Source organism: Coffea eugenioides, chromosome 10 (assembly GCF_003713205.1).
Source record: "Coffea eugenioides isolate CCC68of chromosome 10, Ceug_1.0, whole genome shotgun sequence".
NCBI lineage: Eukaryota > Viridiplantae > Streptophyta > Magnoliopsida > Gentianales > Rubiaceae > Coffea > Coffea eugenioides.
Window position 1 is genome coordinate 1,136,966 of NC_040044.1, and position 15,357 is coordinate 1,152,322.

General features: G+C 39.9%; 2 protein-coding genes and 1 non-coding gene across 3 annotated transcripts; 2 read left to right on the forward strand and 1 right to left on the reverse strand.

Moving 5' to 3' along the window:
- Window positions 1-596: 596 nt before the first annotated feature.
- Window positions 597-6,289, forward strand: LOC113749011 (endoplasmin homolog). Its single transcript, XM_027292636.1, has 15 exons — window positions 597-752; window positions 1,255-1,375; window positions 1,480-1,633; window positions 1,750-1,830; window positions 1,960-2,071; window positions 2,182-2,308; window positions 2,418-2,556; window positions 3,144-3,261; window positions 3,441-3,634; window positions 3,747-3,962; window positions 4,063-4,228; window positions 4,533-4,674; window positions 4,769-4,919; window positions 5,174-5,578; window positions 5,709-6,289. Exons 1-15 carry the CDS (start codon window positions 686-688, stop codon window positions 5,961-5,963), a joined length of 2,448 nt encoding a protein of 815 aa, XP_027148437.1. The 5' UTR covers window positions 597-685; the 3' UTR covers window positions 5,964-6,289.
- Window positions 6,290-9,146: 2,857 nt separating this feature from the next.
- LOC113749622 (thaumatin-like protein 1) lies at window positions 9,147-11,773 on the reverse strand. The gene is made up of 3 exons (XM_027293424.1): window positions 11,443-11,773; window positions 10,502-11,186; window positions 9,147-9,632 (listed from the first exon to the last, which is right to left on the reverse strand). The coding sequence occupies exons 1-3, from the start codon at window positions 11,501-11,503 to the stop codon at window positions 9,389-9,391; spliced, it is 990 nt and encodes a 329-aa protein (XP_027149225.1). The 5' UTR covers window positions 11,504-11,773; the 3' UTR covers window positions 9,147-9,388.
- Window positions 11,774-14,074: 2,301 nt separating this feature from the next.
- Window positions 14,075-14,158, forward strand: TRNAL-CAA. The gene has a single exon. It is a non-coding gene; the product is annotated as a tRNA-Leu (tRNA).
- Window positions 14,159-15,357: the final 1,199 nt, after the last annotated feature.

A 15,357-nucleotide genomic window follows, 5' to 3' on the forward strand; every position in this document is an offset into this window, starting at 1 on the left:
TAGTTGAGTGGTCAAAACTCAACTATTCAAAAAGTTTAGTGACTACTTGGATAAATTGCTAAAAAAAAAATCATACCCACGGTGGAGGGTATGATTCCGATTAACGAAACATATCCTTTAGTGTATCACACGGTAATAAATGCCAACCGGCTTCAATCAATCATCCGTCAAGCACGGCAAGCCTACAACTGATTCGATATTTCCTAGCGGTGCAAAAGAAGCCCGGCCAGTTACCAATGGTACCCCGCCACGTTGCAACAACGCCAGTGTTGGCCCATCCAGGACCGGTCCTTCCATCGCGATGTTGTGGAACCCACCATGGGTCCATAACCCATCAAAGAGGTCAAGTCTTTCTAAAGAAGACCCTATAGAGTCTTCCAGAACCCCTGCTTATTCTCCATCTTCTCCACGTCCGTTCCCTGAGAGAATCACCAATACAAACTCGCCACGCGTCGAGCAACTCATTAGGACCGTTGGATCATCCAACCTGGCAAGGTGTAGAGCCAATCAGAGAGAAATAACTCGTGGCAATTCCCGACACGTGAGATCGCACAATTTTCTTGGTTGCTCTGCTCACTAGTCACTACATAATAATCCTGCCCCGCATAAGGAAACTGTGAAGTTGAATTTACACCATTTGCCACTGGAGGAAGATCTTGCTCGCCACCGGAAACCAACAACGACCATGAGGAAGTGGACGGTTCCTGCTGTTCTGTTTCTCCTGTGCCTTCTATTCCTTCTTCCTGATCAAGGTACGATAAAGGCGAGCCATCCCTAGCTCAGGGTTTAAATTCCTCCATTAATGCTTTTGGATCTCGTGAATTTGAATTTTTTTTGTATATTTTATATTTTATATTTTACTTCCTGCGGTTGATGGAGTGCTGCTTTAGTACACCAGCAAGGTTTTCAGTAGTAGATCCGAATTGCGTACCGATAATGCGCTGTTGCATTGTGATTAAATGCTGAATTTGTTATAGCTAGTCAGTGGATGAAAATTCTGGTTGAGTTAATCCTTTTGAACTAGACATGTATCATTGCCATCATAAGTTGGCATGTGGTAAGATGGCATTTCGCGAAGTAAATCTCAGATTTTCTGGTGATGTTGTTGCTGCTTTAGTAGATGCAGCTAAGGTTTTCAGGATCAAATTTGATTTTGGTAGAAGACAATACGCTGTGCTAATTGATATTAAAATGTTGAATCTATATGACTGGTTGTTGAATTTGAGGAGGTGGATGACTTTTCTGGTTCTTTAGGTAGAAAAATACATGCAAATGCTGAAGTTGATTCTGATGCACCTGTGGATCCACCAAAGGTAGAAGAGAAGATCGGAGCTGTTCCTAACGGTTTATCAACTGATTCAGATGTTGTCAAGAGGTATGTTGTTGCTTACTGAGTTGCTCTGCTATGTTTATTCTGTATCATTGTTGATTTAAAACATTTGGGAGAAATCATAGTTATTTTGGAGTTTGTTGATATAGAGAAGCGGAGTCCATGTCGAGACGGACGCCTCGTGCTACTGCAGAGAAGTTCGAGTTTCAAGCTGAGGTGTCTCGGCTTATGGATATCATTATCAACTCCCTCTACAGTAACAAGGACATTTTCTTGAGGGAGTTGATCTCCAATGCTTCTGACGTAAGCATACTTGCATGCCAAATTTCAAAAAAGAAAGAAAGAAAAAAATTATAATATTATACGAGTCACTCAAGATGGTTGCTAATGTTTTCCTTTTCTTAATTAATAAATATTAGGCTTTGGACAAGATTAGGTTCCTATCACTCACTGACAAGGAAATACTGGGTGAAGGCGACACCGCTAAACTTGAGATCCAGGTTACTATTTCAAATTTCTCTTCTGGTTTGCTGATTAAAATAGTTCATTTTGTCTTTTATTGTTAAATGTCGTGTAGAATCAACTTCATGAATTGGATTTTCAATTAATATCTGAATGAATAAATGCAGATTAAATTAGACAAAGAAAAGAAAATCCTTTCGATCCGTGATAGAGGTATAGGTATGACAAAAGAGGATTTGGTTAAAAACTTGGGAACCATTGCCAAGTCAGGAACTTCAGGTGCGCAAGTTTCTGTGCGACTGTTTCGTATCATGCATTTTCAACTTTCTTGTACTTGCTAAATACAGATCTAACTAGTAACTACATCAAATTTTTTTGTTTTGGTGCAGCTTTTGTTGAGAAAATGCAAACAAGTGGGGATCTTAATCTCATTGGTCAATTTGGTGTTGGTTTTTACTCCGTGTACCTTGTAGCTGACTATGTTGAAGTCATTAGCAAGCACAATGATGACAAACAGTATGTGTTTTGTATTACTATTTTGTCCCTCATGAATTTGTCTGTGATAGTTGCTTTTGCAAGTGAATGGTTGACAAGGATAAAATACGTGACATCTTTCAATTTTCAGGTATGTATGGGAGTCAAATGCTGATGGTGCCTTTGCTATTTCTGAAGATGTCTGGAACGAACCGCTTGGTCGTGGAACAGAAATCAGATTACACTTCCGAGATGAAGCTCAGGAATACTTGAATGAGTCCAAATTGAAGGTGAGGAGATGGGATAAATATCAAATTGATTTTGAACAATTATTGTTTGCATTACTTGCTAGTTATCATTTTCATAATTTCTCTCTTTTAATTTTAGTCCTCAAGTTCTACAAGCCACTCCTAAATATAAAGTTTCTGTGAGGATCATTTATAATTGTTATGGTTATAGGTATGTTTTGAGTTTATTGTCTAACAAATGCATGTGTCCTGAAACCTTGCAAGCCTTTTTCATCCGCAAGATGGCTGTTACGTTGTGGATTACAAGCCCTTAAGCCTTTGATCTTCAAGTAGCCCCCCATGGTATATCTGTATTTGTGACAACTGTTGGTAACGGAAGATGTTTGAGCTATTTTTCAAATACCTCATGCACCCTAATTAACTATGAGCACTTCCTTCAGTCAGTTTTCTTAAACAATTCCTGTTTCTTTATCAAATGGTTTGCTTCTTACTGACCAATGTGCCCCTTAACTGACACATTGGATTTACTGCTGTGCGATTAAACTCATCTATTCCCGAGTTCAATACCTATGTTATCCTGGGTTTGTGGTTTTCATTTTTAAATTAATTTCAATTTTCCATGATTTCAGGAGTTGGTGAAGAAATATTCTGAGTTTATTAATTTCCCAATTTATTTGTGGGCAAGCAAAGAAGTGGATGTTGAAGTTCCAGCTGATGAGGATGATTCCAGTGATGAAGATGAAAAGCGTATGTACAATTTGACTTCCTGTTATGATTCTGTTATACCCCTGTTAGAGCTTTTCCCAGTTTCCAACAAAATTCTCTGTTGTAATTACTATGTTCTATGCCCCTCTCCATGAGTTAAGGTAACAAGGCAAAACCTCAATCTCATTTTTGCTTCATGGTCACATTTGTGATGTTAACAGCTGAAAGCAGCTCCTCTGAGGAAGAAGAGGAAGATGCTGAGAAAGAGGAGGATGAGAAAAAACCCAAGACAAAGAAGGTTAAGGAAACAACTTATGAATGGGAGCTTTTAAATGATGTGAAGGCTATATGGTTGCGTAACCCTAAGGAGGTGACAGATGAGGAGTACACGAAGTTCTATCATTCTCTTGCCAAGGTAAATCTTCTTGTTTTTTGTCTTGCAGGACACCTCTCAGTGCTATGTAGCCAACTGATGAATTTTGTGGCATGGTACCTATCTGTTTTGAACATCTTTTGTTCTCTAACAGGACTTCAGTGAAGAGAAGCCCCTAGCATGGAGCCATTTCACTGCTGAAGGTGATGTTGAATTCAAGGCTGTAATCTTTGTGCCTCCAAAGGCTCCTCAAGATTTGTACGAGAGCTACTACAACACCAACAAATCCAACTTGAAATTATACGTCAGACGGGTTTTCATCTCTGATGAATTTGATGAGCTTTTGCCTAAGTATCTTAGCTTTTTGAAGGTATTAAAAGCTTGTTGGCTCATTAGCTATCAAATCTTGTAAAGTATTCCTATGTTAATATTTCGAGAAAAAAAATAATACTTTCGATGCTTGTGCCTAGGGTCTTGTTGATTCTGATACCTTACCACTTAATGTATCAAGAGAAATGCTTCAGCAACATAGCAGCTTGAGAACTATAAAGAAGAAACTGATTAGAAAGGCCCTTGATATGATTCGCAAGATTGCTGAAGAGGATCCTGATGAAGCTAATGACAAAGAAAAGAAAGGTAGGCCATCTTGTGCCTAAAGTAGTATGGATGCCTAGAAATGCTCTGTCCTGTGGTTTTCTTTTATTTTTTTCTTCTAGTTTTTTTGGTGACTGGTGCTATACTGTTCTGTTCTGTTAAAATGATTCCACATACTTGATCTTGAGCAATGCCATGTTTAATCTGCAACAAATTGTGGATTCCTGAAGAAAGTGCAAGAATGCAGAACAGAGAATTTTTTTTTTTTTAAATATTGAACTTAAGGCTTGGAATCTCTCTCTCCCCCCCCCCCCCCCAACCCCCCCACAACCAAATCCTTTTGCAGATGTTGATGAATCAAATGAAAGTGATGAGAAGAAGGGTCAATATACAAAGTTCTGGAATGAATTTGGCAAGTCAATTAAGCTGGGAATTATCGAGGATGCCGCTAACCGCAACCGTTTGGCAAAACTTCTTCGATTTGAGACGTATGGAACTTTTTAGAAACTATACAAAATGATTATATTCCCTCTGATTGGTTTTGTGGGTGAATTTGTGACCTTTTGTATTCCAAATTTGCAGTACCAAATCGGACGGTAAACTAACTTCACTGGATCAGTATATCTCAAGGATGAAACCAGGACAGAAAGACATCTTCTATATTACTGGTACAAGCAAAGAACAGCTTGAAAAGTCACCTTTTCTTGAGCGGCTTACGAAGAAAAACTATGAGGTATGACATTTTTTCTCAGGTTATGTCAAACAGTGATCTGGCTTTTCTTTCACTTATCTTCTTTAGAAAATTCTTTTATTTGTCTGGTAATTGACAAACATGTAATTTTTTCTATTAAGAACTTGAGAATTCATCACCTCTTGCTAAGAAAATTAAAGCTGTTTACTGCCTATGCTTTATGATCAAATGACCTGACAAGTGCATATTAAGGAGTCATTTTTCTTTCTTAATTGTTTATATCATACTTGGTGCAGGTTATTTTCTTTACAGATCCTGTTGATGAGTACCTGATGCAGTATCTTATGGATTATGAGGATAAGAAATTCCAAAATGTGTCCAAGGAAGGCCTTAAAATTGGGAAGGATTCTAAGGACAAGGAACTGAAGGAGTCTTTCAAGGATTTAACTAAATGGTGGAAGGGTACCCTTGCTAGCGAAAATGTTGATGATGTGAAGATAAGCAATCGATTGGCAAATACACCTTGTGTAGTTGTGACATCAAAGTTTGGTTGGAGTGCAAATATGGAGAGAATCATGCAGTCACAGACCCTATCAGATTCTAGCAAGCAGGCATACATGCGGGGCAAGAGAGTGCTGGAGATCAATCCAAGGCACCCAATCATTAAGGAGCTCCGTGAGAGAGTTGTGAAAGACCCTGAAGTAATTCTTTGGCTCTCTTCTTGCATATAACCTCTTCAAGTATCTTAATTTCAGCTACTTGTCTAGTATAACTCTGTTGTTTAGTGGCTTTTGTTGGATTTGCTAATGTGAGGTTTTATTTTATCTGCAGGGTGAGAGTGTGAAGCAAACAGCACACCTGATGTACCAGACAGCTCTCATGGAGAGTGGATTTATGCTCAATGACCCCAAGGACTTTGCCTCACGTATTTATGACTCTGTGAAAAGCAGCTTGCATATCAGTCCGGATGCAGCTATTGAAGAGGAGGAAGATGCTGAAGAAGCTGAGGTAGAATCCAGTACAAAGGAAGGATCAGGTGAAGATGCTGAAGAAGCGGAGCCTTCTTCTGTCAAGGATGAATTGTAAGATGTCTTTAAAGAAAAGGAATGCTCTTGAAGAGGAGAATTCAGTTTTAGCTGTCCTCCCATTTGAGACAGTTCTAGGAAAACTCTAGAGATGGATCTTGTGTCTTAGAAGTGCATCGAGTAATTAGAGCACGGAGCACCCAAGTCTATAGGCTTTTGTAAACATAACCACCAGGAATTTTGTTTATCTTTCGTTTTACTTTTTGAGAAGCTTCAAGGCCCAAATCTGTTGGTCTTTGTGTCCTTGGATGCAATAGGAAGTTGTGCCTGGTCTTGCTCTCTCACCAATCAATAATCCAACTGGGTAGGTCTTGTGCATTTACCAAATTCGAATGTTAAAAGTAGCATGCACGATAGGAATCGACAGGTTTTTTTTTCCTCGCGCGCGCTGGGGGGGGGGGGGGGTGGCGGAGTTGGTGTTGTGGTTCAGCAAATTGTAGATGTGAATTCAGTCCCAGCGGAAAGTGCATCTCCAAGCTCGAAGCAAAATGTCAAACTGGTTGCTGCTGGTTCCAGGACAAATGGAGCAAACGTTTGAAGTTAGTAGTCGTGTTCACTAATTCTCAGTTAGATGGTGCGGATGTCCTTCAACAGAAGGGTAATTAAGGATCACGATTAGATGATGCAGATGTCCTTTCATTTTGGGAAATTTTTTGTGGTTTCGGCTTGTGAAATTGATACCTTGAAGTTCTGAGCTTTAAAGGAAACGATAGAAGTTTTGGATGGTGTTAGGTGAAGGTTAACTGACTCATGCTGAAAGCTAATTGGGAAATAGATGCTCTGCAGCAAATTCTGTCTCACTACGTGGATTATCTCCGTGCAGCATGATTTGGGTTTAATAGCGTGGAGCTTATGAAATTGCTCTATTGTTGTACAAATTCCTACGCGTATCTGAAATTATCTATTTCCCTTATTTCTCTTCTTTTCTTTTTCCCGGGGGAAATACATACGGCTTAATCCGCATTGCATATGGGAGCCAGAAAATGCAATAATGCCTGTCATTTTTTATGCAGCTAGCATATAGAGCTCTTGGGGGGGCTGTTGGTGAGATATTCTGCTCATTGCAGCCATCTCTACGGTTCTTCGCAACCTTAGGAACATAGCTGAAAATGCCAAATGAAGCACGGAAGTCATCTCTGCGGTTCTTCGCAATCAAAAGAGCAAACACTACACTCAACTAGCGAATCAACTAATGCGGTGATACCGGGCCAGTATCCTGCCAAACACTTTCTTCACAATTGAGCTTGCAGTTGTCTTTACTCGTCATTTTAGCCTATATCAGTCCATTTTAAAATAGCGAGGCTTCCTCGTGCTACCTCCAAAGAATATGCCACGGAACTCGGTAGAGGGCAGGATGGATGGATCCTAGTTCCCAAGTATCTTGAAACAGCAAATTTGAGACTACGAAGAAATATTCCCACTTTTCACCTGCTGGCTAGATGTCTTACAAACATGGCCAATACTTTCAGATGTAATTGTAGCAAAGGCTGGGAAAACTTTTTCTCAAGATTCGTTCCATTGATTGAGGCACAACCACCGCACACCCGAACCTTTTGATTGCAACCATCCGTTATTAAATAAAACATCGCTAAGCCCTAAAAATTAACAAGCAAAGGAGGCCGAGTAGGAAAAGAAGTAGACGGCTACTAGTATTCTATTCTTTTTCTTCTGAAAGAATATGAGTTATACTACAGGAGAGTAAACTTTTTTGACTGTTCTTAGGGGTCAAACTTACATTACAGTTATGAGGAGCCCGTGTTTGACTTTGAGCTCTTAGAATGATGCAGCAATATTTGGTAAGGAACCTGGGAAATTATGATAAATACAAGACAGTCATAAATTTGATAATAACTTCGCTAATATTAGTGGAAGCTTGATTGACAACAAATTAGTTTTATTTTATAGGGGGATGACGCTTTCGGTGTCATCTCCCCTATATGAAATATTGTAAAGCTTTGCTTTAATATTATCAGAGCATTTTGTCTTCGTCCTTGTTTGATTCCTCGACTTTAGGGCATTCAATATGAATTTTGCACATGGGACTAATTGAAGATTAGGAAAAGTGCCACTAGCTCATCGAATTCTGGTTGCTTTTGTTGATTCCTGATGCGGTGCATGTAATGTTTTGTCAATCAAAGGCCTCATTCAACCTATAAAATCACCCACCTATAGTCAATGTATGCGTCATTTGTCCTCGCTCGGTTCCTTTCTCCAGCAGAAGCCTTTGGGGATTTAAATTCAGTGCACAATGAACCTTTTCTTGCGTTTTTTCTGGCAATTGACATCAGTTCCAAAGTTTCAGTTGATCGTTGCTCGTGATCCCGCTTGATTTGAGGACAGTACAAACTACTACTTTCAACCTGTCTTTCTCATGAATTTCTCCAGGAACCAACGAATATAACCCAGAAAGCAGACTCTTACATTAAAAAGGGGTTTTGGCAGCATGTTGCAAGTAGCTTTAAAAATGAGCTCTTTGTCTATAGCAACTCCATTGTAATTGTGAACCTCTACTATGACATGTTATCAAGCATACAAGCTTAAAATGTGCTAATTGGTTGGTTGGTTGGGTAATTTAGTGTTGAACTAACTGTGCATTTATTTATCAAGCAAGTGGTCGCTATTAAACTTTCATTTAAGCTCGCAGTCGCATCGGCCAAATTTGCAATGAACCAGACACTTTGGAGGACGATTCCAAGATCATTTTCGATGTGGTATAATAAGACTAGTGTCAGCTTAACCAATCAGGGGACCCATAATGGTTAGTATCATTAAATAGTAGTAGTAGCATATGGTTTTCTTGTGCGCACTGCACTATACATATTAGTAATTAAGTACTTATCAACATCAAAGTTGTGGCGGACAATATGATTCCATTCCAAGTTGGAGCCAATCCCATTCCCAGGCCAACTACTGATCTTGAAATTCCAGCAACGTAGCAGAGCCTAACTTGAGGCGGGCCACTCACCGTTCACCAATCGCCAACCCTTTTTTGTTTGCACAATCGTAAAGCACATGTTAGTTTCTTCTACTATTACTTGCACGATCATTTTTGAGGATATTAAAGAAACGAAATGCGAATTTCGGAAAGCTCTGCGCTTTCTCCTCCTTTTTCACTTCTGATCATATCGACTGGGGCAGCAAAAGTAAGAAAAATTTTCTTTAGTAAACTTTCAGACGTGGCAAATGAACAAGATGAATTTGATTCACGATTGTTAAAAGAATCGCATACGTTGGGTGAATGTCAGTACCAGCAATTAAATTAATCTACATAGGATCTGTACATAAATTGCATGGAAAATTTGTGGTTTTACAATCTTCAATGGATAGTCTCTGTCAAGGTGAATCTAAATCCACGTCTCGATCCAAAACGGTGGCATCGGGATCATCATCATCATCACGTGCACGGACAAAGAGTCGAGAAATGAACTAGTATAACTGAAGCAAAGACAGTGTGGCAAAGGTGATGATTGAAGCTATTGGAGTAGAGTGCAAGCCAAAGTTAGAAATGGTCCTTGATGAGTCCCCTGTCAAAAAGTTTGGCATCCACGAAGTGAATGGATCTTGATCCTCTGGTTGTGACCCTGGGTTGCTCGAACCACCAACTGTTCCTGTTGCAACCGGTGGCCCGTTTGTTGAGTCTGATGAAGAAGAATCTCTCGAAGATTTCTGGCTGCAGGGGGGCGAAAAAAAAAAAAAATCAACCATCAAGTAACAAGCACTTTTAAACATGCGAATGAACAGTATGAAATTGTAAATTCTAAATTAGAATGTTTCCACCACCAGGGGGGGGGGGGAATTGACTACTGAAGTCGATCAATTAATTATACATGTTTTCATGCACAGTAAAAATACTTGTTAATTAGAATGGGTGGTAATTTTTTATGTGGTTCTTGCCTTGACAAGAACATAAAGTGGAGAAAATGCTGTCCCGAGTAAGCAGGGTATTATGCAAGTAACTTATCGGTATCTCTCCTCTACCCAAAAAATTTGACGAACACGGGCCGGGCAGCGATCGTGGCAGTTTTCAGAGGGATATAAAGTGATGTGTCTCGTAGTAAAAAGCAAAGATACTGGTTGTTTTCAGAAAGAAGAAAAGGTCACAGAAGAGATGTATTGTCACTTTTAAGATTCTCTCAACAGTTGCCTACTTCGATTCCATTTCCTTACAACCAAATAAGAGTACAAAATAATGAAACCAATGCTGCCTACTAAATCGAATGATAACTTCATAGTCCAATTCAGATTATGCATGGTAAAATCCTGCAGCTACGTGCGTGCAATACTGCAGCACAGTTTAAAAGTAGAAGCAGAAATTATTAAGTTGGAGGCCCTGAATCCCTCATCTCGTCAATGGCTTCAGAAAAGTAGGAAAAAGAAATAGTACTCCATAAGTAATCTTTTTTTTTTTTTCCCTAAAAATAAGAAATGGTACGGAAAGCAGTAGAGTAGAGATGGAATCGATCAGCAAAAGAATATTGGAATGAGAACAAACAAACAATTTCTTAATAACGGTTGGTGGGTTGGTTGGTTAGTGGTTACCTTGTGGTGGAAGGGCAGAATGTAATCGTATAATCGGCGCCTTTACATGTAAAAGTACTCGTGGCATCGTCGTAGGCGTAGCTATAGGCCCTGGGACACGCATTCTTGAAAATCTCCGAATACATCGACGGCCTGCAAGTCGACGGTGAGCCATACTCTCCGCTGCAACAGTACTCCGGACTGCCAAATGCCTCGCATGCACTCTTGCATGCCTGCCCCTCCCCGCCCCGCAATTCGTTGGGGCACATCCTGTTCAAGTCAGTCGCACACCCGGTTGCCCCGCAAGCACCTGACCCCCCACTTGGCTCCACCATCATTGGCAGATTGTACCCGTCCACCAGGCTGACGTCGTAGAAGTCCTGGGTTCCCGAGTCAGGGCCAGACCCGACTGTGAACTCCGCAAGAGTTGCGGGTGGGGTTGCCCCTGCACCATTGCACTCCAGCTGGTTGGACCCACAATCGCCGGTGGCGCAGCTTCCTTGCCCGGTTGAGGGGTCGAATGTACAACCTGTTCTGCCCCAAAACCGGCCTGACCAGCTGGGAGGAGCTTGGAAGGACCTGGACCCCCCCGGTGGAAGTTCAAACCCGGTGCTGTCCAACTTGGCGCTGCCGGCGTTGGCTAATATTCCTGGCCATACCATGTGGTTGCACCTGTTTACTAATGTAAATGTAGCCCCTGAAATTCCTGCCAAAAAACACACACACACACACACATATAAATACAACGTCAACAATCAGTCCATTAATGTGATTCTTAGTATGATCATCAGTTACATACACACACAAACGTCACGTGCATGTTACATGTATATGTGTATATATATATATAACTAGCTAGCTGAATCAACGTTAATAGAGTAGGTTTTTTTGTAATTAACTGAAAATTAAAAGAAAAAGGAAATAGTAAAAGATAATGTTACTGCATCCATTAGGATACAAACCTTTGCTGTTGATCACTAGGAAAACCAAGATGATGCGAAGACAGAAACAAGTCGAGGACATTGGCAGAATTGGAATCAATCAATGAAACTTAACGGGAAGATGAAGAATATATAAAGATGGCTTTTCTTTTTCTGTGATCAAATGAGGACGGTTGTATTAGGAAAGAAGAGGACGCTGTGGAATGATAAGTAAAGGGTTTTTTGGGATGATAGGTAGCTGTAAGATAACAACAATGGGGTTTGGGCAGTTGGGGTGTAATACCCATAAAATTATGACAGGTTTTTATGGGGAGAAAGGAGGAGATTGATTACAATGGTGATCTGACGAGGAATGAGGCTGGGGGGATGCTGATATGGAAGTCTTTATATATATATATATATAGTTGCTGTTTAAGTAAGATATGCTAAAGTTTGGTGTGAATGCAGGAATAGGAGGTTGACTAGTAGTGTCAAATCTGCACAAGTTTACGATATTTCCTGGAACAATAAACAAATTGGAAGCGGCTGGCGAATTGGCAATGGCCCCTCCTGTGGTATGTACGGTATACTCCTGTGGTATGCTGTATTGTTTTGTATATAAGGGTCTCACTTTTGTTTAATTTAAGATGCCAAGTGCATCCCAAGTAACAAGCAAATTGGCACTCTACGTGAAATGAAACTTTTCTATTGGTTCTGGAACCGACATGAGATGAAACTTGTTATCGGGGCTGCTCAAAGGGAACAAACCTCCCTAACTGTGGTGTGCAACAATTCTGACTGAAACAGTCTATTATTCCGCGGAGAACTGGTGCTGGGGCCTCGCCCTAGTTGTGTCAACATATTCCGCCTAACTATAGCGATCAGAAAATTGAGATCAAGAATCTAGCCTTTCTCCTTCTTTCGTTCAATGTGGCAGGATTCCTACATTGCTACAGTCTCAAGTCTCGACCCCCTTTTCCATGGAATTAGATTCCTAATCAAGTTTTCAATTGAAGATACAAAAAAAAAACTAGTTCGTTGAGCTTAGTCGATGATCTGTAGGAAATGTACAAATTCAAGTTGTAGATTCGAGTGAGCCATCCAATAATCGATCGGTCAAAACGTTCAGCAAGAATATTTGAAGTTCCTTTCACTTGTCTTCCATTAGCAAATGGATTTTGAATTTCTTTTCTTTTTTCTTCTCTGGTATTGTGGGATAAAAATATTTATCAATTTGAAAAGGTAAATTTCTTAAAATAAATTAACTTTGTGACATGCTTGTACTCAAACTCCGTATATCTGCAACAATTTATAATCTGTTAGTCACTGTATGAAGGACCAAATAAAAGGAAGTAGGAATGATGTACCGAGTAAAACGCGACCAAAATTAAACTGTTGCTCATCATTAAAATCTTAAAATTTTGGTGGGAGCGGGAGGTCAAATGTTCAATCTTTGCCTTCCATCATATATACCACTTAATTGTGACGAGTTCTTTGTCGGCTTCTTTTTCCTCTACACTAGAGTAGAGAGGCTATATACAAATGTTATAGTTGCGAAAAAAGAAAGAAAGAAGAAGAGTAAAACACTTTTCTGTTTCTGTTCTCAGTCATCACTGCACATTTGATGTTATATTTGATATGGAGACCACTGAGTCAATATTTCGGTGTCAACGAAATCATCAATCATAGCAAGTGTTGGCCCATATTTGGGTTTAATTCCTAAAAGAAATCTTGGATCGACCAAGTGATCATTCGTGGGGCGGTGTTTGCTTTTTTCCTTTTCTTTAATTATCTCCATCTCTCTCTCTCTTTTTTCTAACCTTGCATTTAAACGAGAATAATAATGCTCAAAATCCACTCGCATTGGTAGGTCATTTCAAATTTTTGGTTGGATTGCCACCAAGCTTGCTTAACAGAGATCGTAGCTAATTATAAAGGGCTTGTGTTTTCTTATCCAGAAATAAATGTACACACAAACGCCGGAAATGAAATCGGAATTTATGGAGGATTTCGGCTGCATCATCTCATTTCGCCAATGAACCGGAGCTTAATTTTAATCAACGTAAACGTCCACAGACATGTTAATCCATGTGGATTGGATTGAAACGAACCCATTTCATGTAATTTCTGTTAAGACGTTTGTTGTCAATATTAAGCCATAGGACAAGTCATTTCAGCATCAACAATACTTCTCCTGGTGATGAAAGAAGAAAAGATGTGCAAGAGATATGATTCAAACCCTCCCTCAAATTTCACAAAGAAACTGCAAGTACGAGTACGTAGCTAAGGTCCCTGGACATATGAATATTACGACTGCAACTGAAATCCGTAAATGCGAGCTGAAGAAGGCAGCGCTGGAAAAGTGAAAACTGAAAAGTGCGAGGCTGCCCTAAAGAAATGGACATAAGAATGAAAAGAAAGAAGAAATTGTGCAACTCCACGTCACTGTGTCCGTGCTGGCGTGGAAAGCAGCAAGATTCACTGTCCCACTCATTCATTTGGTTTGCTTATTTGCCGTAAATTAAATGAAAACACCCCTATCCAAAAATGAACCATTTTGCTGGATAATTTTGTTTTGTATAGAAGATTAATTATTCTAAAAGTGAACCAAAGTAGAACTTATTGGCTATAGTATTTACTTTAGGAGTTGATGTTGACGACCTTGGGCACCCACGTCAGGATGGCCGAGTGGTCTAAGGCGCCAGACTCAAGTTCTGGTCCTCGTGAGAGGGCGTGGGTTCAAATCCCACTTCTGACATTAATAACACCAGTATTTTTCTGTTTTTTTTTTTCCCCAGCAAGCGTACATGGTGAGAAAATAAACATACAAGCATCAGGTCCCCTGGGTGCTACTGTAAATGCTGGAAAATGATCAGTCAGAATTAGGAGGGAGGCTATAGCAACTGGCAAGAAATAAAGAGTTGCAGAAAGCTACACGATGCATGGTGCGGATAGGAAGGAAAATGCTTACGCTGTATAGCAACTGTCTTCTTTATGCTGTGAGCTTCGTCAGGGAAATTAAGATAAGTTCTACTCGAAAAGTTTACTTAGGTACCTTTTTCTTTAAGGAAAAAAAATTTTAAGGGAAGAAAGAAAAACAGAAAAAGAACAGTAAAAGCTTTTACTTTCCCAAAAAAAGGTTCAGTAGAGGAAAAGTCTGCTCACTGGCTGGTGCTGATTTGATCTGCTGATCGGTTCTTACGTGGGAGAAGAAACGTAAGTCGAGTGATCATTGACACAAACAGTTGAGATTTCCACCACTTACTATGGATTGGTAAAGGCTCAGAACATAATATTAATGTTTCTTAATTGTCCGAATTACATCTTTTTGACATAGTGGCATTATCTTCTTGACTCATTTCATCATGCTGTCATGATTAACCCCCTGATTCTTGTGCCTGGACTCATGCGGGTTAAATACAAAGCAAAACAAGAATTGTCATACAGGAGCAACTAGCTAGCTAGAAGGAGAGAGGAAAGTAGTAAATTGATGGATGGAAAATGCTTTCTTCATAGGTTCACTGTCATGGCTGATAAACTTTGTCAACATATTGTCTATGACGCGTCACCATATCCAGAATGAGATCAACCGTCAACGTCGGTCGGTGCTCCCTCTTTCTGACCTATTTAACAGTTAACATACGATTCGATTGTACTCAACAACTAATTACGAGGAAGAACGTGCATTGACATGTTTTGGTGTCGTGTAAAGGGATCATATCCCATGTGGATAATTGTATTTCTTTTTCCCCATCCATGTACCTTTTGATTCGTTATCCCATTTTATCTTCCTTTATCAAAAGGTTTGTGTCATCCTCTCAACAAAAAAAAAAGCTACGTGCCCTTGGTCGATTGGAAAGCTCCCTAATTAAGGAGTGGGGTGGTTTTGCTCTTCCATTTGTCTTCCTGCCGCCAGCCCGCAGGTAATTCGGTAAAAGTTCGTTCAAGAAAGAAGAG

Bases quoted from the DNA above. Each gene is read 5' to 3' on its own strand.
- LOC113749011 (XM_027292636.1), top strand. From the start codon at position 686: ATGAGGAAGTGGACGGTTCCTGCTGTTCTGTTTCTCCTGTGCCTTCTA. The intron at 2,309-2,417 runs GTATGTGTTTTG...TTCAATTTTCAG, and splicing joins AAGCACAATGATGACAAACA to GTATGTATGGGAGTCAAATG. The intron at 2,557-3,143 runs GTGAGGAGATGG...CCATGATTTCAG, and splicing joins TGAATGAGTCCAAATTGAAG to GAGTTGGTGAAGAAATATTC.
- LOC113749622 (XM_027293424.1), bottom strand. From the start codon at position 11,503: ATGTCCTCGACTTGTTTCTGTCTTCGCATCATCTTGGTTTTCCTAGTG. The intron at 11,187-11,442 runs GTTTGTATCCTA...GTTTTTTGGCAG, and splicing joins CCTAGTGATCAACAGCAAAG to GAATTTCAGGGGCTACATTT. The intron at 9,633-10,501 runs GTAACCACTAAC...GCCCCCCTGCAG, and splicing joins TTCTGCCCTTCCACCACAAG to CCAGAAATCTTCGAGAGATT.